Genomic DNA, 24072 nt, shown 5'->3' with positions numbered 1-24072 from the left:
CGCTGCCCGGCAGAAGCTTCCAGCGCCGCCGCCCCGCGGGGCCGCCGCCATGGGCGCCGCCGCTGCGCCGCGCTGAGCCCGCACCCGGCGCCCCGAGCCCCCAGCCCCCGCCATGGAGCTGGGCAAGGTGGTAAGTGCGCGGCCACGGCCACCCCCCGGGGACCCTCGCGCCCCTCCCGGGCGCATTCATGGAATCAGGGTTCGTGTCCAGGGAAACTCCTTCCCGGGGGAGTTTGTTACCCTCGATACCGGCGGTTCCCGGAGGAACATCGCGGGGAGCGGGGATGGTTCGTGAGGCAGCGGGACCCGCCGGCGGGTGTGGGGGGCTCGTCTCCGTGGTGATGCGGAGCTTCCCGTGCGGCTGCGGCCGGGGCGGGTTCGCCCGTGTGAGTCGTCTTCCCCCAGTCCCCGGCTCGGCCGGGTTCGGGCCGTGCCACGAACACCCGTGTCCCCACGAGCACTCGTGTCCCCGTGCATCCGTGTCCCCTCGAGCACTCGTGTCCCCGTGCATCCGTGTCCCACGAGCACTCGTGTCCCCACGTACCTGTTTCTCCATGCACCTGTGTCCCCGTGCCCAGTGCTGCTGTCACAGCTCCTCTGGCCCATGGGGACTGCCTCTCGCCCAGGTAGAAGGAATGAAAACAAGTTTGGGATGAGAAGTGGGTTTTTAGGGACTGTTCCTACAGGGAGCATGTTCACCCTCACGCTGCTCACCTGGGAAGATGGATTTGGCTTTTCCCAGTGCTCCAGCGTGTCCCTCAGAGGCAGCATTGAGTCCATGTGGTCATGGCTGCTCTTGGCACCATTGCAAGTTCCAAACATCCTGGGGGAATAATGGGAGAGGGATACCCCATGCTGCTTCCAGGAGTTGCTGCACACCCAGAAGCATTGCTAGGAACAATATCCACCAACACTAGATCTGAGCTTAATTTCAGAATATCCTGCTAGGACAATAAGAGCTGCCGTGTTCCTGCTGGGGTGATGCTTCTCAAGAAAGGTGGGTCCTGGGTGGTAGTTGATCATAGAAATGGATGAGCTCCTTGTATCTGCTTCCCAAATCTTTCATCCTCACTCCTTTATCTCTTCCTGTTCCAAAAAATGCCTAAATATTTGCATCTGCTGGGAAGCAGAAGACTCTGGTCAGCATGACTGGGAATGTTTCAGGAATGTTTGAAGGTAGTGGTTGACCTCCCTAGACTGTTGACCCTGTCAGACACGGCCACACTCCCTCCGCAGACAGAAATCACCACTGCTGGAAGAGATTATCCTTGCATAAAATCCCCATTTAAAATTAAAAGCCTGGCTATGGGGGCAGCTCATGGGAAAGGCTCCGGCTGCAGCCGAGCCAGCTGGGCACGGATTGACTACCCTGAGCAGTAATTAAGTGAGAAGAGTAATGAGCGGATGTGCATGTTTTAATGGAGGGATAAGGAACCTGGGAGTCCCCCTGGATTTCTGCCTCTCCTCAGATCCAGCCCCCTGTATGGGTTCTGGTTGTGCTCTGGGGTTGGAAGTGCCAGGCAGCGGCAGCCTGGGCTCTGAACTTTACAGTGTCAGCTTTCCCAGTTGGTCCCTGTGAGGTCTGGATTTTGTAGCCTTTCTTTTCACCAGGTATTCTCCCCAAAACTTCTTCTTACTGTCATTTTTTTCCCCTAAGGTTTATCTGTGTAAGAGAAAAGTCCACATTCCTTAAAATGGATTTTAAAATTCCATGTCCAAGTAATTAAACTGCATAAGTTATTTATGGCTGGAGGAAGCCAGTTGCCCAGCACTCCAAGTGCTGGTTCCTTGTGGTGGGCAGTGATGTGATCACTGTGGTAAACTCTCATTTCTGGGAGCCAAACTCTCCCTGTGATCATTCCAGCTCTCCCCTGCTGGCATCGAGTGTCTCACTGGAGCCCTTGGGACCCACCACAGATTGGTTGGCTGGTTGTCTTCCTTCTTTCCTTTGCCTTGAAGGTGGAGGAGCAATTGGATCACAATGTCTCATCCTACCCCATCCCTCCTGATGGTGTGGAACTTGGAATTTTTACTGGAGGCTCTGGAAGAGCCAATGGTGGGTCAAATCTTTGCACACTCAGCTCATGGGTGCATCCTCCTGTGGATCCTGACCTCTGCTGCCCTCAGGAGGAGCTGGGAGCTGGTGGAGTGGGCTGTCTAGGCACACTCCAAATGGACATAATGGACATCCTACAACTTTATTTTGGTTTTGCTACTGGGATAGCAGCACTACAGCACTCAAGGCAAAGGCATGCTAGAAGCTGGGCGTCGGCTTCCAGCCTTGCATGTCTCCTTGTGGTCAGAGGCCTCTGAACCTCACACCACCATTCCATTTCCTGGCCTAGGTGTTTTTTTCCCAGGAAACCCCACCTGTGCTGGAAGAGCTCCATAACTCCTTTATCGGGCATTGCTGAGTGCCAGAGGGGCTGGTGGTGTCACTGATCCGAAGTTATCATCCTCCTGGCCTCAGGGGAGAGAGCAGAACTGGAGGCAGCAGTGCCAGAGCAAGGTCTCTGCCAAGAGGAGCGTCGTGGTGATGCCATTGGATTCCAGTGTGGCTCATGGAGTTTGTTGCCATCTTCCCAGTGACTTTGTTTTGGGGTGTTCCATGTGCAGGCTGTGGGACAAGGTGACCCCAAACATCTGCATTGGTATCACTTGGGGTTCAGGGCTGTCTCCAGACATCTTTGTCCTCCTCCTGCTGGCATCTGGGCTGGTGGCATCAGCATTTCCTCCTGGAGAGGGACGTCTGAAGCCCCCACCACTGGGACTGACACCAAGGGATGCAGTGAGGTTTTGGGGTCTCTGTCACCAAAGTATGTCATTGGTTTGAGAAAAATGGTTGTTTTTATGGCCCAAGCAGTGGGAAATCTGAGACATGTCATTTTGGGAACGATTCTCATCTGGAGGGAACAGGAGGTAAGAAGAGCGGCAGCATGTTCTAGGATATACTCACACAGCCTGGACAAGGAGCTTCATCCCCAGAGCAGTTCCAGGATGCAGCCAGCCAGGAGAGGAGCACTTGCTTTCCAAACTCATGGATTCAGCAGCAGATGCAGCCAAATAGCCTGGATTAAGTGGTGGGAAGGTATTTTTCACATCTCCTGACTCCCTGCTCCCAAGAAGCCTATGGGACTGAGTGGAAAGGCAGGTTGAACGTCCTCCTGTCCAATACGTAGAATTGTATCCCTGGGTTTTACATCCCATGTGGCCAGCCAGGCCTGCCAGCATTGCTTTCCTGCCTTCCTGCCTCCCTTTCCCTCCAGCTGCTGTCAGGCACAAAGCCAGGCTTGTTTCCTGCCCCTGCTGCTGGTGTCAGGCCACAGGTGCCCAGCATGAAGGGACTGCAGCCACTCCAACTGTCCCCAGGAGCTCTCGCCAGTCCTCAGTGGAGCATTGACTACCCCAGGTGTTAGCCAGCTGGCTTGTTTTCCAGGATTTTGGTGGACAAAACCATTCCTTGAGCCCCTCAAGGCTGGGATTTGACATTAGCTGCTGAAGGTGGGTGATGTTTAAAGAGATTCACAGAATTCACAGAATGACCAGGTTGGAAGAGTCCTTCAAGATCATCAAGTCTAACCCATGCCCCAACACCTCGACTAAACCATGGCACCCAATGCCACATCCGGTCTTTTTTTAAAGACATCCAGGGGTGGTGACTCCACCACCTCCCCAGGCAGGCCATTCCAGAACTTTATCACTCTTTCTGTACAAAATTTTTTCGTAATATCCAACCTGTATTTCCCTTGGCACAACTTAAGATGTGCCCTTGGAAGAGCTCGCCTGCCTCCCATGTTCTGCACACCCTCCAGAGCCTGAGCCAAGCTTTGCTTTACTGGGATTTGCATTTTAATTAAGCCCATGGATTTTTCTTCCAGGCTTGTTGTAGTCAAGTCTTCCTGCTCGTTCCCTTCTCTGAAGCTCCTGTGACTGTAGGGCTTGTGAGCAGTTTTCCAGAGGTACACTCCATCCCAGCTCTCCATTTATAGAAAGGAATTCAGAAGAAATGAGGGAGCATTGCTAAGAGGATTTGCACTGTGACTTACTCAGTTTGTCCAAATAATTTGCAGTAGCTCTGGATTCTTTAATCAACACTCATTTCCTTCTGGAAATGAAAGAAGCAGGAAGGCATTGTGCTGCTCCTGAGCCAAGCTTGGCTCTTTGCCTTCAAATGGGAAATTTTGCATTCAGAGAGTAATCTGGGGAGAACTGGTGGGGAGTGAGGGTGTGTGTGGCAGAGGGAAGTGTGTGCCAGGGCTCAGAAAACCTCTGTCATCCTGACCCTCTTCCTCCATGCAGTTTTGGGCTTCTCTCATCTGGAGCAGACACATGCCTGGAGAGGTGACATGAGACCTGGTCCATGGGTCACCCCAGTGCAGAGCTGTTGATGGCTCTGCCCTGCTGTGGGATCTCCATGTGAGAAGGTCTGGGCTGGATCAGGGGTTGGGAATTCCTGTGGGACAAAGCTGTGGTGGCCTGTCAAGCCATATGGTGGCCTGTCAGGCAGTAGACCTTCCACAGGTTTCTGAGAATTCTCTTGATGCTGCAGAGGGAGGAAAAGACTATAGGAAAGATGTCATTGCTCAGGGATAGATAGTCCCAGACTGCTCCTTTCCCAAATGGCCTGTGCCTTTCCATGCACACGTTGGTGGGGTTTCGTTCCCCTGCTCAAGTGGCACTTGGAAACCTAACAGTGCTTGCAGCGTTCTCTTGCAGCCTTCCCTGCCTCAATATCCTTCCCAGCTCTTGCAGCACCCATGGAGCTACTCCCCAGCCTGGCAGAGCCCCGTGCACAGCCTTGCCCCAGGTCCTGCCCCACTGAGCCCAATCCTGGCCCTGTGGCTCTTCAGGGCTGACCGGATGGCAGTGTCATGCTCACGCCTCTCCTTCTGCAATAGACCCCTCTGGACTCTCGTCCTGTTTCCTGCCTGGCCTGTTGCACAAGAGGAAACTCCAGGGTTTCCTGTCCCAGCAGCAGGCTGGGGTATGGAGCTGCCCAATGTCCTCAATGTCCCCTGCCCTGTTCACGAAACTGGAGCGGGGCCAGCAGTGCTGCCCAAATGTGTCCTGGTGGGTCAGAAGTCACCCTCGTAGGTTGGAAGCTCATAATTAAATTAAAATTCCATCAGCTGCAGGTGTGGGATGGTGGTGGGGAGCAGCATCTCTGAGTCAGGGTAAAAGACCCTCTGTGGGGAAGGGGTCTGGGCTTGCTGTCCAGGAACTAGGGGCTGCCAGCCTCCATCACACTTCCACTGTGTCTCCTCACTTTTGGAGGTTACTGAGGCTTCCTTGGTTGGAAAAAAAGTGTCCATACTTTGCTGGGAAAAGCTGGCACAAAAGAGCAGTTTAACTGGGGGCTCCATTTCGAGCTTTCCCAGGGATGCAGCGCAGCTTCCCTCCAGAGACCACCCCTGTTCTGGTCGTTCAAGGACAGCAGGAGCAGCTTTGGGAAAGTGGGGCCTACATCCCACCTCTGGCTATGAGCTCCTGCTCTCCAGCTCTGGCTTTGCATTTGGCTTGTTCCTTGTGGTCCAGGACTCCATTCTGAGGTGGAATGTGCATTTAAATGCTGATCCTGGCACTCCTCACTGTGCCAGCTGGTTCATCACAACTGTCCTGGCAGTCTTGGGGGCTTTGGGGCTGAAGACTGGGATTTTGAATGAGGACAAGCTGCCCCTGGAGCTGAATCCATGGCGTGTGTCACAGATGGATGTTGGGATGCAGACATCCTGCTCCAGGCCTCTAGGACATGGGCTTCCCTCTCCAGACTGGCAGAGGCACCTTCCCAAGCATTTTTAAATGCTGAATTTAATTTTATGATTTTCCTGACAAGCGGCTGTGGCTTCTGAGACAGGCAGAGCTGCAGAGGTGACTCCGCTCTTGTCCTCATGTGCTGGGAACCTGTTGCCTCCATCCAGCCCCTCAGGAAGGGATGGATGGGTCTCTCCACTGCTGGTATTCTTTTCAGGTCTTAAAAAACCAAGCTGAGATCCAGGTTCTGCTCTAGGTGCCTGGGATGGGTGTCTTGCAACTGGGAATTTGGGTCCCCTGACGCGTCAACATGAGCCTCCTGGGTCTTGCTGATGACCTCCCACATTACCTCTATGGTCCTTTCTGGTCACCTCCATGGTCACCACCCAGAGCCACTAGGGATGGGGCTGCAAACACCATAGGGCAGTGGATCCCAGCAGCAGAACTGGAACATCCGCACACAGTTTCAGCTAAGGGGGTGCTTGGCTCTGGGCTGGAGGTGCAGGGCTGGGATGAAGCTGTGGGTGGGGTCTCGTCTGTCTCAGGGTATCATCATTCTTGCTCCAGCTGGTGCATGTTTTGGTGGCAGAGGGACTTCCTGGGGGATTTGGGCTGTACTCCACCACATTTGGGGCTCCTGTGGGCCCCTCCAGCCCTGCTCAGCACAGACTCACTGGGGTCCACAGAGATGAAGCCACGTGAGGCCACTTCAGAGCGGGCCAGGAAGCAGGGTTGCAGCAAGGATTGTAGTGAGAAAGGCGTTGAAATTAATCTTGTGGCTTTAATTGTTTTATATCAGTAATGAGCTACTTCTGGCAGTGCTGAGCCAGACAGTTCCTTCCCTTGGCAGTGGGATGTTCACTGGAGCACGCGCCAAGGAAGCACTTGGTGATGTGGGAGCTTGGGGAGAGGATGACCCTGAGCTGGCATCTTTGTGTCTCCATGAAGGATCAGAAATGGGGTAGAGTTAAAAATCCTGCCTGGAAAATTCTTCCAGTGACTGCCACTGCATTCCATAGGATAAACGGTCGCTGGCTGTGCCAAGGTCCTCAACACCTGCATGGCAGGTCCTGCCTGTGGGTTTCACTCCTGTCCCTCTAATCCATGGAGCAGCCAGGACCTTGCCAGGCAGCCCTGGCAGTGGTCTTGCCATCCCACTGCCCAATTTTTTGTGCCCCCCAAATTGTCCTCCCTATTCAGCACCCCAAAAGTGGGGTAGGAGCCACCAGCTGCTGCCCGTGATCCAAAGGGAGGGAAGGAATTTGCCTTCCCTCTGCCTGTCCCACCACTCTGAGGGCAGCAGAGGGTTCTTTGTGGGCACTGCTTTAATTGCTTCATTATTATCCTGCGTAAATGAGTCCTGGCAGCAGCTGAACCTGGTGGATGCCAACTGCATCCCCGAAAGGCATCTGGGAAAGGTCAGCATCCATCTGGCACAAGCAGGGATAGGGGACCTGGATGGAACCCAGCCACTGCAGAGCTGGAGGGTCTAAGTGAGCAAGGGGGGGACTGTGAAGGAGCCTCAACCTTTCCCATCTCACCCCCCCATCACTTCTCTCTTGCAGACCGTCAGCATCAATAAGGCCATTAATTCACAGGAAGTGGCTGTCAAGGAGAAACATGCCAGGAATATCCTTCTCAAAGCTGGCCATGGGACTGTGGGAGCAGGGCCGGGCCTGCCTGGAAAAGGGGCAGCATCAAGAGGGTGTGTGAGGAGAAGTGCCCAGGGTGCTGGGGAGACTGGGGGCTGTTAACAACATTGGATATTTTTCCAGCATGACATGGGGTCCCTGCTACTGCTGTCACAGCCTTTGTATGTTGGGAGTTGCCCAGGCTGGTGCTCCCAGCAATGCCATCCCAGGAGAAGGTAGGCTGGGACACTGCCACCAAAAGTGGATCCCCAGCATCCCAGCCAGGCACCTGGGAAGGCTCAGCAGAGGCACAGCACCAGCCTTGCATGGTGCTCCCAGAGCAGGGCTGGGGGGCACCAAGAGGGTGGCTTCTGTCACTTGGGGGTCAGCATACGCCTGCACTGGGCATCATTAGCTTCCTGTGGTGGCCTGGCCACTCTGGGTGCTGCTGTCTTTGGGTGGCCATTCTCCATCACCAAAGGGCAGAGGAGCGCTTCCTTGACCACCGGCACCATGCATCCTGGGCACGCACCACGAGAAGGGAGCACAGACCTTCTGGTCAGTGGTGAACCGGCTGCCACTGTCCGGCAATGCCGTGCTCTGCTGGAAGTTCTGCCATGTCTTCCACAAGCTCCTCCGGGATGGACATTCCAATGTGAGTGCCCAAAGCTCAGTCTGGGGCCAAATCCTTTCCCCTGCAGGGCTGCACCGCGTAATGGGAGATGCTGGAGGGTCATTGTCCTTCTGGGGGGTCAGTCGTGGGGTAGGGACTGGAGTCCTCCCAGAGGGTCATTGGCCTCCCAGGAGTCAATCCTGAGCCGGGCCTGGAGCTGGAGCCCTCCTGGAGGGTTGGTGCCCTCCTGGGGGTCAGTCCTATGTGGACAGCAGTGCTGGAGCTCTCCCAAAGGGTCAGTGCCCTTCTGCTGGTCAATCCTGGGCGCCAGAGTCCTCCTGGTGCTGCCCTGCCCAAAACGCCGTGTGCCTCAAACACCAGTGCCATCAGCAGCGCCAGTGCCAGAGGAAACTGCTCAGCGCCTGCAATGGCACACGTGCAGGAGCCATCAGCAAGGATCCTCCTTGGGGAGGGGGAGGCACCCGGGGCTGGTGGCAGCAATAAAGGGTTGGGAATGCATCAGAACCTCCAATTTGTCACCCATGTCCTGGTTTCAAGTATGGAACACTGCGTCCTGGTGCTCTGCCTACTGATTGCCACCATCATTCCACCAGGTCCTGAAAGACTCTGTGCGATACAAGAATGAGCTGAGTGACATGAGCAGGATGTGGGTAAGCAACCAACGCTGCCAGCCATGATGGGGAGACCCTGGGGGTGCCATGGCCAGGCTGAGGGGGGTATAGGCTTGGGGCCTTCCCTCTGAACCCCCCAAAGGTTGCTGAAGCAGAGCACAGCCATGGCTGACCTGTGGTTGTTATCACCTACCTGGGCTGGGTTTCAGTTGCATTCTGTGTTCCCTTCTACCAAAATCAAACGCCTCCTTCCTATTTTATGGCAAAACCCAGTAAAAACTCGGCTCTGACAGTCAAATGAAGCACTGAAACATGCAGAGAAGGTGATGAGAAGGTCTCACCAAATCCCTTCAGTACAGCCAGTCTGCATCCAGGTGCCAGTGGAGGAGGGTTTGGCTGTGGTTTTGGGGAGATAAGGAAGGGGTCAATCATTCTGAAGCAGAAAAAGGCTTTTCCACAGCCTGCCCTGGATCTCAGCAGCTTTTTGGGGTCCCCACAGGGTCACCTGAGTGAGGGCTACGGTCAGCTCTGCAGCATCTACCTCAAACTGCTGAGAACCAAGATGGAATTTCACACCAAGGTAAGCCTCCCTGTCCCTGTCCCCTGTAGCAAGGGGTGGGCACTGAGGTGACAGCAAGGTACCTGCATGGCTATCCTGCTGCCTCCATGAAATATTCCCAAAGCTGCCAGTGGCCATCAAAAATGGCCCAAGGACCAATGCTTTAGGGGTGGCAGGATTCCTGATGGCCCAGGGCTCCTTGGGCTGGGCTGGGAGTTGGTGGATTACAAGTTGTAGGAGACATACACACACCATTCTCCCCCACTATCTTAGATGGGAAAACTTCTGGAAAGAGGTGTTTTCTGTGCCTATCACCCTGTTTTGGAAGTGTGATGTGACCTTCCCCAAAAGGCCAGGGCAGGTACCCCCTGGGGCAGACATCACTCCATTCTGTCCAGCTCTCTGCTGCAGCCCTATCTCCTCCCTGCTAGGCAGGTTTCTCAGCCCAGGGAGAATCAGCTCTTCTTGCTGGGAAGAGAACAGATGCTGTGGATTAGGGATGCTATGGGCACCCAGGGTTCAGAGACCCTGTGCTACCTCCCTTTTCCCCCACATCACTCCCCTGGCTCATCCAAGAGCTGACTTTGAGGCTGCAGGATCACAGCCCTGGTGCTCCCAGAGCTGTGGCCAGACCAGGAGGTCTTCTGGAACCCTTTCCCGACTCCTGTTTTCCCCACAGAATCCTCGATTCCCTGGAAATCTGCAGATGTCTGACCGGCAGCTTGATGAGGCTGGGGAGAACGATGTCAATAACTTGTGAGTGCAGGGCAGGGGAAGGTCTGGGAGGGAGTGGGTGCAGGTGGGTGGCACGATCTGCCCAACCCCACCGGCTGCATGACCAAGCAGGGACAGGACCCTTCCTCGTGGGTGTCCTTGGGGACAGTCCCCAACCATCCTCAACCCTGTTTCCTAGTTTTCAGCTGACGGTGGAGATGTTTGACTACCTGGAGTGTGAGCTGAACCTCTTCCAGACAGGTAAAGGCCTGCATTACTCTGAGACACAGTGGAGTGAGAGATCTGCTGGAGTCCAGCCCCTTCGTGGGGCTGATCCCAGCTGGATGAGGCTCTGACAGGGGATGTTGGCTGAGGCCACCTCAGCTCAGCTCTTCTATGGGCACTTCACCTGAAATATGGTTCAACAAGGCAAAGTGGAAGGGGCTGCACCTGGGTCAGGACAACCCCTGGTATCAATCCAGGCTGAAGGATGGAGGGAGGGATGGAGAGCAGCCCTGCCGGGAAGGACTTGGGGATGCTGGAGGATGAGGAGTTCAACATGCCCTAGCCATGTGTGCTCCAAAGCCTCCCATGCCCTGGGCTGATCCCCCAGCATGGGCAGCAGGTGAGGGGGCCATTCTGCCCTGCTGCCCCTCTGCCCCACTTAAGTAATAGCCCTCCTGCAGAGCTGCCTCCAGCCCTGGTGTCCCAGCACAGGAAGGACATGGGGCTACTGGAACAAGTCCAGAGGGGGCCACAGAGATGCTCTGAGGGCTGGAGTCCTTCTGCTCTGGAGACAGGCTGGGAGAGCTGGGGCTGTTCAGCTGGAGAGGAGAAGGGTCCAAGAAGACCTTAGAGCCCCTTGCAGGGCCTAAAGGATCTCCAAGAGCACCAGAAAGGGACTTCAGATGAGGGATGGAGTGACAGGACAAGGGGGAATGGCTTCCTGCTGACAGAGGGCAGGGTTAGGTGGGAAACTGGGAAGAAATTCTTGGCTGTGAGGGTGGTGAGACCCTGGCACAGGTTGTCCAGGGAAGCTGTGACTGCCCCATCCCTGAAGTGTTAAAGGCCAGGTTGGGTAGAGTTTGGAGCACCATGGTCTAGTGGAAGGTGTTGGAATGAGATGGTCTTCAGCTGCTCCAAGCTGTTTTTGCAGCATCTTCTGTCTGGCACACCCAGCAACTCCAGCGGCCAGTGGGACAACAGTGACAGGCAGAGCACAGGGTCACATGTCAGCTCTGCCCAGAGACACAGCTGGGGCTTAGTCCTGGTTGGAGGCCTATGGTGCCAGGCTGGAGTGTTCCCAGGCCTGGCTGGGAGACCTGGGTGGGAATTTTGCCTCCCACTGAGCTCACAAACAGCTGCAGGGAGGCAGGCTGTGTCCCTAAGGGCCAGTGGGTGTCTTGCTCTGGATGACATCTGTGGATTTGGCAGACACAGTATGGCACTCTGGGATGCTGCCACTGCTGCCAGATCTGATTCTGCACTCCTTCCCTGCAGTGTTCAGCTCTCTGGACATGTCACGCTCAGTGTCAGTGACAGTAGCAGGGCAGTGCCGTCTGGCCCCACTCATCCAGGTGATCCTGGACTGCAGCCACCTCTATGACTACACTGTCAAGCTGCTCTTCAAGCTCCACTCCTGTGAGTGTCCCCAGCACCACTGCCTTTGACGGGGGAGGACACACAGGGAGGCACTGGATCCACCACCCTGGTCAGCCTGGGCTGTTTACCACCACCTCTTCCCCCACCTCTTTTGAGGGGTGAAGGGAATCACCATGGCAAAACACGTAATTCCACATCCTTCAGGATGTGGAATTATGGCAGCCACCAGCCCACACTTCTCTCTGCCCTGAGGAGTGTGGGTTGTGGTCCCCTCCTGCAGCAGGACACTGTGGAGTATTCGGACCCCCAGAAGAGGGTGGCCATCTCTGGGAAAGAGCTATCTCCATATGGCTGTGCTGATGGGTTGTTCCCTGATCCATGAAGACATCCACTGACATTTCTACTTTCTGCTTCTTCCAGGTCTGCCAGCAGATACACTGCAGGGCCACCGGGATCGCTTCCTGGAGCAGTTCCGAAAGTAAGTGCCCAGACCCAGAGCATTGGGGCTCTGGGAGTACTTCCAAGGCACTGAGATCAAAAATGAGTGAGCAGGGACGTGCTGTGGTCTCTGGTACATGATTATTTAGAGTAACCAAAACAAAAACTGGGCACCAAGAGCAGGGAGGGGATGTCATGGTGCCAGGGGAGGATGTCATTGTGCTGAGAGACAGCTTGATTCAAGGTCACAAACTCAAAGAGCAGATAGCAGTGCTGACTGTGCTCTGACCACACTGAGACTAACCTTGGGACAGGGATCAACAGCGCCAAGATCCTGACTGGGATGCTCAGGTGACTGGGAGAGATGGGAGCGAGGAGTGGTGTGGGTGGACACTGTCCCTCCTCCCCAAAACTTCAAGTCCTGGAGGGAGGTCTCCTGCTTCTGGGGAGGATGCTCCTGCAAGAACTGAAGGTGAGGGTCTTGGCTCCAGAGAGGAAGCCTCCCTGCTCCTGAAAACTTTGGGTAGGGAGGAAGTGGTTTAGGTTGGAAGGCACTTTTGAAGGTCATCAGGTACTACCCCCTGCCTTGCGCAGGGACACCCTCCACTAGACCAGGTCACTCAAGTTCCAGGTCCTTCCCACTGCCCATCAGGCCTGGGATTTATGAGATAAACCATCCAGCAGTATGAGGACTTCCGGGACCTGCCCTGCATTTGGTGGCAGCACAAAACACATTCTCCTCCAGAGCAGTATGGTGGCCAGGTGACCCCCTGTGGAGCCAGGCAAGGGGTTGTCCAGGTTGAACAAGAACCATCCCTAACCATTCCCTGCTCCTTGCAGGCTCAAGGACCTTTTCTACCGCTCCAGCAACCTCCAGTATTTCAAGCGGCTGATTCAGATCCCACAGCTGCCAGAGGTGAGACCCTGCAGTCCCCATGTTCCCTGTCCCTGTGCCCAGGGACAGCAGTGAGGGTGCTGGCAAAAGGCCCAAAAAAGCCTATTGCAGCCTTTCCCAGCTTCTTAGGTCTGGTGGCAGTGTGGGACTCCTGGGCCTTGGGGATTCTTTTATCCCTCACTGGGTGGCATCCATCTGGATGTAGCTGCCCTCTGACTGGAAACTGGGATCCCCTCTCTCACTGATCCATAGCCCTTGCTGAGATCCAACCCTGTGGGTCCTGGTTCCATCCCTGTGGGTCCTGGTTCCATCCTTATGAATTCTGATTCTATTCCTCCGCATCCTGACTCCATCCCTGTGGGTCCTGGTTCCATTCTCATGGGTCAAGGCATGGCCAACTTGGCTCCAGGGCAGGATTTCAACCAACTGTGCCTTCAGTCCAGCAGTAGTGCCAGTCTTTCCACCTTAGCCCTGCTCTCCTCCCTCCCCAGAACCCTCCCAATTTCCTGCGTGCCTCTGCGCTGTCAGAGCACATCAGCCCTGTGGTGGTGATCCCCGCCGAGGCGTCCTCGCCTGACAGCGAGCCCATCACAGACCTGGTGGAGATGGATGCGGCCTCACAGGTGAGGATGGTGGGGGCTCTCTGGCTCTGAGCCGGGGTTATTTCTCTAAATCCATGCTGCGGTGAGGGCTGAGACAGTGGGGACGGCCTTGGGAGCTGGGGAGTGTCACTGGAGAGAGATGGGTCAGTGCTGCCTGACTGTCTGAGTGCTGGATGTCCCATCTGGGTGCTGCTTATCCCATCTGAATACTGGGTGTCCTGTCTGGGTGCTGCTGGGGCTGAACTAGCCTGAATTCTCCCAGTGCTGCTCAGTGATGTGGTGCCCTCCAGTGATGGGCAAGGAGAGATTTGTCTTCAAGCATTGCCATGCAGACCTTCAGGTCTTCACCCTCCTCTCCACCAAGGGTTGTCCTCAGGCATTGAGTGGGGAGGGGAAGGAGCATGCAGTGACATGGCTTTGGGGATTTTCTCCCTCCAGGAGTTAGCAGGGGATGGACCACAGATGCTCCATGTTCATCCAGTTCATCACATTCAGTGTCCTGGAAGCAGGGGGAACCAGCCCTGTTGTCCAGGCAGCTCATAGGCTGGCTTGGCAGTGACACTGGGGACATAGAGGGACAAGGGCTCCCAAGTGGTAGTGGGGTCACTCTAGGTCTGTCCTGCTTTTCCCACAGAGCCTGTTTGACAACAAGTTTGATGACATCTTTGGCAGCTCCTTTAGCTGCGACCCCTTCAACTTCAACAGCCAGAATGGGATGAACAAGGATGACAAGTAAGCAATCCTGGCGATGCTGCGGAATGGCCAAGATGGTACCAGGAACTCCCTGCCTGGAATGGCATCGCAGCCATGGTGACACAGGACACCTCCCTTCCCAGGCTGTGTCAGCGTGGGACTGAGAGTGTATCCCATGTCTCTCCTTCCCAGGGACCGGCTAATTGAGCAGCTTTATGGGGAGATCACAGTCCTGAAGGAGGAGCTGGAGAACTTCAAGGCTGAGGTGGGTGATCTTGTCCCCTGGGTGTACAAGACAGTGACCCCGTCTCTATCCTGCCCTCTTCCCAGTGGCTTCCCCCATACAGGGGGTCCCCAGGTATGCCAGGGGGCTGCATCCCTGTCAGGGGGTGGGCTCAGGTCCACTGCCCAGCATCCTTGTGCTTTCCAAGTGCCAGATGCACTTGAGGGCTGGCAGGGTGATACCCATGGCGGGGCTGCTGGACAGTACTGGTGGGCACTCGATGGTACCAGTGAGCATTGAATAGTCCTGGCAAGCACTGAACAGCACCATCAGCCCCTGCCCATCCCTGCAGAGCGCGCGGGGTGCAGTGCAGCTGCGTGGCCGTGCCAGCGAGTTGGAGGCTGAGCTGGCCGAGCAGCAGCACCTGAAGCAGCAGGCACAGGACGAGAGTGAGTTCCTGCGTGCAGAGCTGGAGGAGCTGAAGAAGCAGCGGGAGGACACAGAGAAGGCTCAGCGGAGCCTGACGGAAATTGAGAGTGAGCAGGGAGTACCAGCACTGGTGTGGGGTGGAGGTGAGCCCCAGGTGGGGGGTCTCAGGTTCTCAGCTCTGTGTCCCTGCGTGCACGGCAGGACGGGCACAGGCCAATGAGCAGCGGTACAGCAAACTGAAGGAGAAGTACAGCGAGCTGGTGCAGAACCATGCTGACCTGCTGCGCAAGGTGGGCTCCCCAACCGCCCCCTCTCCCAGCCATGCCCTCTGATACCAGGGGCTGCTCAGCTCATTCTCTGATGTTGCCAGAACGCAGAGGTGACCAAGCAGATTACAGTGGCCAGGCAGGCCCAGGGGGATGTGGAGCGGGAGAAGAAGGAGCTGGAGGACTCCTTCCAGCGCGTGAGCGAGCAGGCACAGAGGAAGGTGAGTAGGGGTGGTGGGGGACACACCAGGGATGAGCAGGGGCTCCCAGTGGGGCACCAGTGCTGCCAACCTCTCCCCTTGCTGCAGTCTCAGGAGCAGGCAGAGGTGCTGGAGACACTGAAGCGGGAGCTGGCAGCCAGCAGACAAGAGTTGCAGGTCCTCCAGGGCACGCTGGAGTCCAGCACACAGGTGAGAGCCTCCCTCTGGGCTGGGTAGCCAAGCCTTAACCATTTGAGGGGTGATACCCACCATTGGTCTCAAAACTAGCTCCCTGTCATCATCTTTGCCACATCTGAGTGGGTTTGGTGTCACATAGGGGTTTTATCCTCCTGAGTGTGGTAGTATGTGGAGTAATGGGCTCCAGCAGCAGGGATCATGGAATAAAAAGGTCTGGAAGAACAGGGTCAGTCAGCAGCTCTGCCTGCTGTAAGCCCAGGTAGCAGTGTGGCGTCACACTGCAGCGGGTAACCCATGCTCACAGAGCTGTGGGAGACAGCAGGGGTGCCTGGACTCATTGTAGGAGGCAGAAACTGGCAGGAAATTGCAGTCACCCATCTATGATGTGGGCAGACTCGGCAGCAGGATGGGGATGGGGCAAAGGCAGCACCCTGCATTCACTCCTCCATCAGGATGGTGACAGTTGTGATAAAAATGCATTTTCACTGATAAAAGTGCAAAAGCTCCCCAGAAGCATCAGTTGTTACCAGATAAGGTCATCAGTGCTTCTTGGTGTGGGGAGCTGTGCTTGTGCAGGCCATGGTGCACCCAGCAGGGACAGATGGGATGGCCTAAGCCTGGATGAAGAATGGGTCCCCAAAGTGGAGGATTCACCCTTGGCACAGCCCCAACTGCCATTTCATGCCCCACCAGGCAGGAGCGGAGCAGAACACTCGGATTGCCAGCCTGGAGCAGGAGAGGGACAGGCTGAGCCAAGCAGCAGAGCAGCACAGGGACGAGATGGCAGCTCTGCAGGCTGAGCTGCAGCAGCTGCGGGACACACTCAGCTGCGAGCAGGAGAGCAGCAAGACAGAGCTGGAGATGCTGCAGACCAAGCTGAGAGACAAGGTACCACGAGGGTCCTGCCATCCCCATTCTGGCCAGACCAGCGGGGTTTGGGCGGGCCAGGTGCAGGGAGTGCCCAGTGGCCCAGCAAGGGCTCTGAGCCGGGCTCTGGCCCAACAGGAGAGCACAGAGAGGGCACTGCAGCAGCACCTCGTCGAGGAGCAGCTGTCCCTGCTGCAGGCCACCACGCACGAGGCTGAGCGCATGGTGCAGGACGCCCTGGCTCGCATGGAGGATCCTGCTCATATCAGCTGCACTGGCTCAGCAGGTGATCCCCCTGCTGCTCCCAAATCTGGTGTTATCACAGCCTGCCTGCTCCCTGGGGTCCCAGCTGAGCCGTGCCTGCTGTCTGCCTGCAGATTGCCTCCTGTCCCAGACGCTGGCAGCCTCCGAGTGTGCAGAGCAGCTGCGGAACGCACACAGCAAGTACCTTTCGGATGGCACAGGTGAGAGGTGGCAGCCCTGGGCATTGGGCGCAGGGGCAGCCCTGCCACGCGGGGCAGGTGGGCAGCACAGTGGGGGCTGAGGCCTGTGCCCGCTGTCCTGCTGCAGCTGTGGGCTCCCTGCTTTCCCACGTGGCACTCTTCACCCACCTGGTCAGCAACACCCTCCTGCAGGGCAGTGCGACCTCCCATGTGGCCCCTGTGGAGCCTGCTGACCGTGAGTGCTGCCCCGGGCTAGGGGTTGGGTGAGCAGGGGTCAGAATGGGCCGGGGATCAGGGTGAACATGGGTTGGGGTGGGTAGGGGTCAGGGTGGGCAATGGCTGGGGTGGGCAGGGAACTCAGTGGGCAGGAGATCAGGGTGAGCAGGGGCTCGGGTGAGCAGATGTCAGGGTGGGAAGGCGCCAGGGCAAAGAGGATACTGGGTGAGCAGAGGCCAGAGTGTGCAGGGGTCATGGCGGGATGCTGGGGCAAGTAGGGTGCTGAAGTGGGCAGAAACCAGGGCGGGCAGAGGCCAGCACAGGCAGGATGCTGTGGAGGGTAGGAACCAGACATCTCCTCCCCACATGTGGCCCCTTCAGCTGCTCATGCTGCCCACGCAGGTCTGCTGGAGCTGTGCAAGCAGTGTGGCAGTGAGACTGTGAGCTACCTCAGCGCCCTGCAAGACCCAGGGATGGTCGCAAGTGCTGACTGCAGCCTGGTGACAGCCTGCCTGAGCCAGATCAGCGCTATCGGGGAGGTGGGTGGCCCAGGAGGGTTAGTGGGATGGGATCACGCCATGGCAGGCACCACTCGAGGGACTGTAGTGCTCCTGGACAGTCCCTTTCATCCCATCTTATCCCCAGGAGCTGCGTCCCAGAGGTCTGGACGTCAAGCAGGAGGAGCTGGGTGACCTAGTGGACAAGGAGATGGCAGCGACGGCCGCGGCCATTGAAACAGCGTCTGCCCGTATTGAGGTGAGGGTCACCACGAGCAGAGAGGTGCCCACAGGCACGATGCTGGGGGCCTGCTGGGACCACTGTAGAGGCCAGAGAGACACATTGGCCTCAATACAGCTTCTCTCCCCCCAACCAGGAGATGCTGAGCAAGGCGCGGGCCGGTGACACTGGGGTCAAACTGGAAGTTAACGAGAGGTGAGTGATGATCAGAGCACTGGACAGAGCCAGGCAGGCAGGATGGGGACAGATGCTGCAGGCAGGGCAGCTGCTCCACAGAGGGGACTCAGTGGTGTTTGTCTCACAGGATTCTGGGCTCCTGCACAAGCCTCATGCAGGCCATCCGTGTCCTGGTCCTGGCCTCCAAGGATCTCCAGAGAGAGATCGTGGAGAGTGGACGGGTGAGCTGGGACAGGGGTGGGGCAGGTGGGTGCTTGTCCAGCTGGGGGTCGTTGCACACTTGCTGGGACATGCTGCTCTAACTGTTGTCCCACTGGGACTTCCCCACCAGCTGCCAGCAGCTCCTTGCTGACCCCAGGGGCTCACCCTGGTTATGGTTCCTGGGGTGTCACGGTGATCCCTGATATCCCTTCCCACACGGGGGACCCCACAACCCCGAAATTCAGCATGTCCCCACCTCCCACACACAGCCTGAATGACACCCTGACCTCCTCCTTTCTCCCCCGCAGACCGGGGGTTTGGGTGTGCTCAGTAATTAATTGTGCCTTTACCAACGGCAGGGTGCAGCATCCCCCAAGGAGTTCTATGCCAAGAATTCACGCTGGACCGAGGGTCTCATCTCTGCCTCCAAGGCAGTAGGCTGGGGTGCCACTGTCATGGTGTAAGTGCCAGTGTCACCAGAGGAGGGAGAGGATGGCAGAGTCCTGCCATCATCACAGGGAGGGGACACAGGTGGCAGGATGATGCTCTGGCTCCTCTCTGCTGTCCCACAGTGATGCTGCTGACCTGGTAGTGCAAGGCAAGGGGACATTCGAGGAGCTGATGGTCTGTTCCCGGGAGATCGCGGCCAGCACTGCTCAGCTGGTGGCAGCCTCCAAGGTAGGAGCAAGGCTGCTACCCTTCCCATGGTTCAGGGAGCTGCTGGGGCACCATGTGGTCACCCCAAATCCTGGGGCTGGTCTGCTTACCTGGCGGGGTGTGACCCCCTCCTCACTGCCTGTCAGGTGAAGGCAGACAAAGACAGCGCCAACCTCTGCAAGCTCCAGCAAGCCTCCCGGGGCGTCAACCAGGCCACGGCCAGCGTGGTGGCCTCCACCAAGGCTGGGAAGTCTCAGGTGGAGGAGAAAGGTAAGTGTTGGGCTGCAGGGATCTTAGAATCATGTAATCATTAAGGTTGGAGAAGCTCTCTAAGACAATTGAGTTTAACTGTTCCCCCACCACTAACCACGTCCCCAAGTGCCACATGTACGTGGTTTTTAAATCCCTCCAGGAATTGTGACTCCATCCTACTCCTCTGCCAGTGCTGAATGACCCTTTTCATGAAGAAATTTTGCTTTTTATCCAACCTAAACGTCCTCTGGTACAACTTGAGGCCATTTTCTCTGGTCCTAATGCTTGGAGCACAAACCTGCCCCAAAACCTCTCCTCTTGGCACTCACCACTCTTGGTTGGCTCTGCCCCTGTGGTCTCTGCCCATGGCTGCCCCTCACACCCTCCCTGCATATCCCATGGTACCAGACCCTGCTAGCAGCATGGGAGCTGCTGCGGGGTCTGACTGGGGGAGCAGAGCTTGAGGGGTCTGGTGGTATCTTTCTCCACAGATAGCATGGACTTCTCCAGCATGACACTCACCCAGATCAAGCGTCAGGAGATGGACTCACAGGTAGGAGATTCCCACGTTTTCATAAACAAACCCAGGCAAGTCTCTCTTGGGCTGCCTGGTGTGGGGCATCAAATTTGGGGTCACCATGCCCAGCTGCCCCCAGGTAGCACAAGCAAAGGCAAAGTCCAAGGTGTGAAGGCAACAAATGGGTTTGCCCAGGCGTCACATGCTCTTGGTCCTCAATCCCTCCCCAATGCTGTTCCCATCATGACATAGCAGTCCGGGGCCACCCCTGCCCCCTGTGTGCTACTCACAGCACCCATCTCGGTCTGGCATGGGGCAGCTCTGGGGAATTCCCCTGCCTGGGATGCCCACACAGATCATTGTGCCTTCACCTGTCTGCACAAGCAGTGCCCATCTGAGCTCCATCCCCTCCCCAGCTCCACTTGTCATTGGAGCACTTGTGGGATGCACCTCTGTGGTCTTTGGCCTTGATGTTGGGGGCATAATGGGTGTGAAAGGGGAGTGCTTGGCCCAGCTCTGTGCTGGGTGGGCATGTCCTGGGCCACGTCCCCAGGTGCGGGTGCTGGAACTGGAGAACCAGCTGCAGAAGGAGCGGCAGAAGCTGGGGGAGCTGCGCAAGAAGCACTACGAGCTGGCTGGCGTGGCGGAGGGCTGGGAGGAGGATGGTGAGTGGTGCCAGCCCTGCTCCAGCTGGGCAGCTGCTCCCGGAAAAGGTGGGGCAGGGTGGAGAAGCCCTGCCTGCCATCAATGGCAGTGAGAAGGTTTGCTGCAGCTGGCACAAGCCTGGGGATAGTTGGCACACATGGGCAAATCCTATGGGGTCTCTCCACAGGAAAAACCCCAACATGTGGGATCTACATCATCCCCAGGCAGGGGATTCAGGTGCTGCTAGAGCAGCCTTGTGGTCTCAGAGGGATGGGGCAGAGGGATGCTGGTAGACAGCACGCCCACTGACCCTGTCTTCCCACTTATAGCTGCAGATTAGCACCAGTGGTAGAAGCAGCCCACAGGAGACACCTGGAACCCTGTGGGGGACACCCCTGGGACCCCACTTGGTGCAGTCTGTTGAGAAGAACCCCAAGGAAGTGGTGCAGAAGTCCCCCTGAAGCACACGTCTCCTGTGTCCTCCCAGGAGCCGCCTCTAGCACCAGAGCCGAGCCGCCAGCAAGGCCCCAGGGCTGGGGCGAGGGCGCAAACCGCACCTGTATTTATTAGAGCTGCTGGGGGTGGGGGGAGGTGTCTACGTGGGGGTCTTTAACCCTTTAGTTTTGTTTTTGCACAGATTCTGGGAACTCCTAGAGCCTTCTCTGGCTGAGCGAGAGCGGTCGGGCTTCTCTTGCCTCTCGCTGCTTTCCAGCCTTAATCCAGCCCCTGGCTCAACATGAACGTCCCGTCCCCCCTCCCCCCCGGCCTGGGAATGAGCATGCTGAAGGCCCCGGGGGTGCCACCAGGTGGGGAACAGCCTTTGGGGTGCTGCTGGGCTTGGTGCTAAGAGTGCTCCCCCTCGGCGGGGACACCGAGTGCCTTTGGCCACTGCAGGCTGAGAGGTGGTGTTCTCATGGGATACCCCGGCTGGTGACACAGGGTGCTAGGAACAGCTAGGAAAGGGGCAGCAGCAGAAGGGATGCTGCCATGAGCTCCTGTCCCTCATTCCAGGTCCCCAAAATGCCTCCCAAGCCCCCCTGAGCTGGGCTGCTCTGCCCTGACAGTTCACTGTGTTCATGCCAGCAATAAACCCTCCGCAAGGTGCTGGGTGTAGGTTTGGGCCACCATGGTGGCACCGCACAAGCCACCAGCTCCTGGGAACAGGGGGTGACTCTAGGGCAGCAGCACAGAGGGTTTGAGGGGAAGCCAGGGTGCCCCAAAATCAGAGCACCCCAAAGCCAGAGTAAGCAGCTCTCTGTCTCTGCTCACTTTGGTGCCACCCTGCTGTCATCGCCAGCCTCTTGGGTGCAGGGGGACCAGGGCCAGTGTGGCTGTGGGCAGGCGTGGCCATGGAGCTGGCACCAGCCAGGGAACCTTTGTGCCTTGAGCAGGGGGCTCAGAGGGCAGGGGGCATCAGCCACCTCTGGGCTCCCCAGCTCATCTCGCTGCAGTGGAGACAGTGAAGTCAGACCATGCAGCAATGTCCCCATCCCCCACGGTCCTGCTGGTGCCCCTGCTGGGGCCACTGTCCCTCCACTCGGGGTGCTGAGGACAGGATTTAGCCTTTCTCCTTCTGGGAAGAGGCTGGGCTGTCACTGGTGCTTTCCCAGCAACATCCACCTGTCAGCATGCAGCTGGCACCTGGAGCAGTGGGACCTGCCACTACCGTGGCCTCAGAGCTGCCCGCCCTTCACGCAGCCATCCAGCGTGCAGGGACCACTGTTCCCATGTCCCCCGCCAGCCCTGCTGCCGGACCACCTGCTCTGTGCACCAGCCCACCAGAGAGACCTGGGGTGCTGCTGCTTCCCCATCCTCAACCCGTGCTGGCTCCCCTTGGATGCAATACCTTCCATGCCGTTCCTGCAGGACACAGGGAGCCCCAAAACCCTCCCCGCTGTTTTTGGGGGGAGTCTCGCCTGCACGCCCAACTACCTCAGGCCTTGGGGCCCGGGAGCGGCATGGGGGTCACAGTGGCAGTGGGGGCTTGGGGACAGCGGCACTGCTCTCTGCCTAATCCACTTGTCCCTTTTGTATCTCAGCCAGGCATGGGCAGAGGGTCCCTGCGGTGTCCCCAGTGATGGCAGCTGGTGACGGGGATGGCGGGGGTGCCCCCCCACTGCAGGGCAAGTTGATTTGGGTTTTCATTGTATGATAATGACCATGTTTGTTTTGGATTTTTCAATAAAGCCTTCAGCTCAGCCCCGCAGCTTGAGGAGGGACACAGGGGACCTGTGTCATAAGGGGGTTTTGGGTTCTGCCCTCATCAGTGTGCTCAGTGGCCCCCAAAATCACTTGGTGTCGAGCTGACCCAGGTGTTCCGCTGATGACCTCCAGCCTTTGCCCCCACTGTCCCGCACCGGCGTGTCCCTATGGACAGCCTGCATGTCACCTATTTTTGCTGGGAGGGCACCAGGATGTGGTCCCAGCCCAGCCCTGAGGAGCACAGATGGCTTTGTCCTCCCTTCCTGGGAGGATAATGCTGCAGTGGGGAGGCCATGCAGATTGTCCTGTCACCCCAGCAGAGCCGGGTGGCCCACGTGCTGGGTGGCCCATGGAGTCCACAGACAGGGATCTCAAGGGAATGTCCCCTCCTAAGCATGGTTCACCCACCCTGGGCAGCACCTAGTGTCCTCCAGCCTTGCCAGGGCCACCTGGACCCCTGGGATGCAGAAAGCCCTGTGACAGCAGCCACTGTCCCTGTCATTGTCGCTGCCCTGCAGAACACAGCTGACTGGCAGCGGGGTGGCATATCCCCAGGGACAGCCATGTCTCCTGAGGAGCCCAAGGGCTCAGCCAGCCAGGGAGAATTTCCCACAGTGCCCAGCGCTGTCCTCAGAGCAGGATGGTGGCAATGGCACCCTTCAGCTGAGACACGGGGACAGGCTGGGCACGGCGGTGACGGGGGAGAGGCAGGACTGTGCCCCCGGGTTCCTGCACGTGGGACACAAAGTCAGATATGGGGTTGGGACTGGAGACATGAGGACACGCAGGGACTGGGACACGGGACACAGAGGCTGGAATTATGTAGGGCGGTTGTTAGAGACAGGACGGGAACACAGGGACCGGGAGAGGGAGGACATGGGAATTGGGATGGTACACTGTGGATTGCAGATGGGGAAATTGGAAGCTAGACGGGGGAGACGGGGTGGGGAAGGGATGAGGGTGGGGCAAGCCCGAAGGTCCCGGTGGGAACAGGGGCACATGGCCTGGGGCAGGGGAGATGGATGACGGGGGGAGACCCTGGCCGGGGAAGGAGAAGGGCGGGCAGCGACGCCATGAGGGCTCGCGGGGGCTCGCGCCGCCCGCCCCGCGCGGAGCACGCCGGGAGCCCGCGGAGACAGGGCCGGCCGTGCTCCCGAGGAGCCCCGCCTATTTCGGGGCCCCGCCCATCCTACGCAGCTGGAAGCGCCGCTCACCCCAGAGGCTCCGCCCCATAAGGCCACGGCTCCCACGTTGACGCAAGAGGGCGGGCCCCGATCGCCCCGCCCCCCTCATTTAGCCCCGCCCACCCATGGGGCACCGGCTCCTCCGTGCATGCCGGCAGTACGCGTCGCGCTGACTGGAAGCCCCGCCTACTAGGCGTGTCCCTCCACCTAAGCCCCGCTCCCGCGGTACGCGCCGAGAGGGCCGGCCGCGCTCATCCTAAGCTCCGCCCACTCGGTATACTTCCCCTGGTGTTAAGCCCCGCCCCTCCCGCCCTCCGCCCCGCCCCGCCCCGCAGAGCACGCCGGGAGCGGCGGGCGCGCGGCGATGGCGGGCGCGGGGCCGGGTGGGGGGCGGGATGGGGTCGTGAGGGCTGCGCTGGCCGTGGTCGCCGCGCTGGCGCTCGCCTTGGCCTGGCTGCTGCTGCGGGGCGCCCTACTGGGCGCGGCGGCGCTGGGCGCGGCGGGCGCCTGGTGTGCCATGCGGCCCG

The 24072-nt window shown here is 58.0% G+C and overlaps 2 protein-coding genes across 5 annotated transcripts in view; both read left to right on the top strand.

Annotated features, from left to right (window-relative positions):
• Positions 1–22357, top strand: part of HIP1 (huntingtin interacting protein 1) — a 43939-nt gene extending 21582 nt beyond the window's left edge. The window contains exons 1-31 of one of the 4 annotated variants that reach the window (XM_041484895.1): positions 1–130; positions 7317–7380; positions 7895–8037; positions 8610–8666; positions 9127–9207; positions 9866–9942; positions 10100–10161; positions 11401–11541; positions 11923–11980; positions 12781–12856; positions 13327–13458; positions 14072–14169; positions 14323–14395; positions 14706–14889; positions 14984–15072; positions 15153–15269; positions 15357–15458; positions 16140–16334; positions 16452–16599; positions 16691–16777; positions 16884–16991; positions 17375–17511; positions 17618–17728; positions 17847–17905; positions 18015–18108; positions 18448–18548; positions 18661–18766; positions 18892–19015; positions 19489–19550; positions 20068–20179; positions 20489–22357. In XM_041484895.1, the coding sequence (XP_041340829.1) occupies positions 113–130; positions 7317–7380; positions 7895–8037; positions 8610–8666; positions 9127–9207; positions 9866–9942; positions 10100–10161; positions 11401–11541; positions 11923–11980; positions 12781–12856; positions 13327–13458; positions 14072–14169; positions 14323–14395; positions 14706–14889; positions 14984–15072; positions 15153–15269; positions 15357–15458; positions 16140–16334; positions 16452–16599; positions 16691–16777; positions 16884–16991; positions 17375–17511; positions 17618–17728; positions 17847–17905; positions 18015–18108; positions 18448–18548; positions 18661–18766; positions 18892–19015; positions 19489–19550; positions 20068–20179; positions 20489–20499 (3027 nt within the window). In that variant the 5' untranslated portion in view covers positions 1–112 and the 3' untranslated portion in view covers positions 20500–22357. The remainder of the gene's footprint in view (positions 131–7316; positions 7381–7894; positions 8038–8609; positions 8667–9126; positions 9208–9865; positions 9943–10099; positions 10162–11400; positions 11542–11922; positions 11981–12780; positions 12857–13326; positions 13459–14071; positions 14170–14322; positions 14396–14705; positions 14890–14983; positions 15073–15152; positions 15270–15356; positions 15459–16139; positions 16335–16451; positions 16600–16690; positions 16778–16883; positions 16992–17374; positions 17512–17617; positions 17729–17846; positions 17906–18014; positions 18109–18447; positions 18549–18660; positions 18767–18891; positions 19016–19488; positions 19551–20067; positions 20180–20488) is intronic. The other 3 variants (XM_041484897.1, XM_041484894.1, XM_041484896.1) reach the window with 3 other exon arrangements.
• Positions 22358–23875: 1518 nt separating this feature from the next.
• POM121 (POM121 transmembrane nucleoporin) overlaps positions 23876–24072 on the top strand; it is a 12699-nt gene continuing 12502 nt past the window's right edge. The window contains 1 exon segment of the mRNA XM_041484886.1: positions 23876–24072. This exon segment is cut by the window's right edge and continues 143 nt beyond it. Within this exon segment, the coding sequence (XP_041340820.1) occupies positions 23910–24072 (163 nt within the window). The 5' untranslated portion in view covers positions 23876–23909.

The sequence above is a fragment of the Pyrgilauda ruficollis genome, unplaced genomic scaffold, assembly GCF_017590135.1.
Source record: "Pyrgilauda ruficollis isolate IOZ18807 unplaced genomic scaffold, ASM1759013v1 scaffold69, whole genome shotgun sequence".
NCBI classification, from domain to species: Eukaryota; Metazoa; Chordata; class Aves; order Passeriformes; family Passeridae; genus Pyrgilauda; species Pyrgilauda ruficollis.
This window is presented reverse-complemented; position numbering and strand designations above follow the sequence as displayed.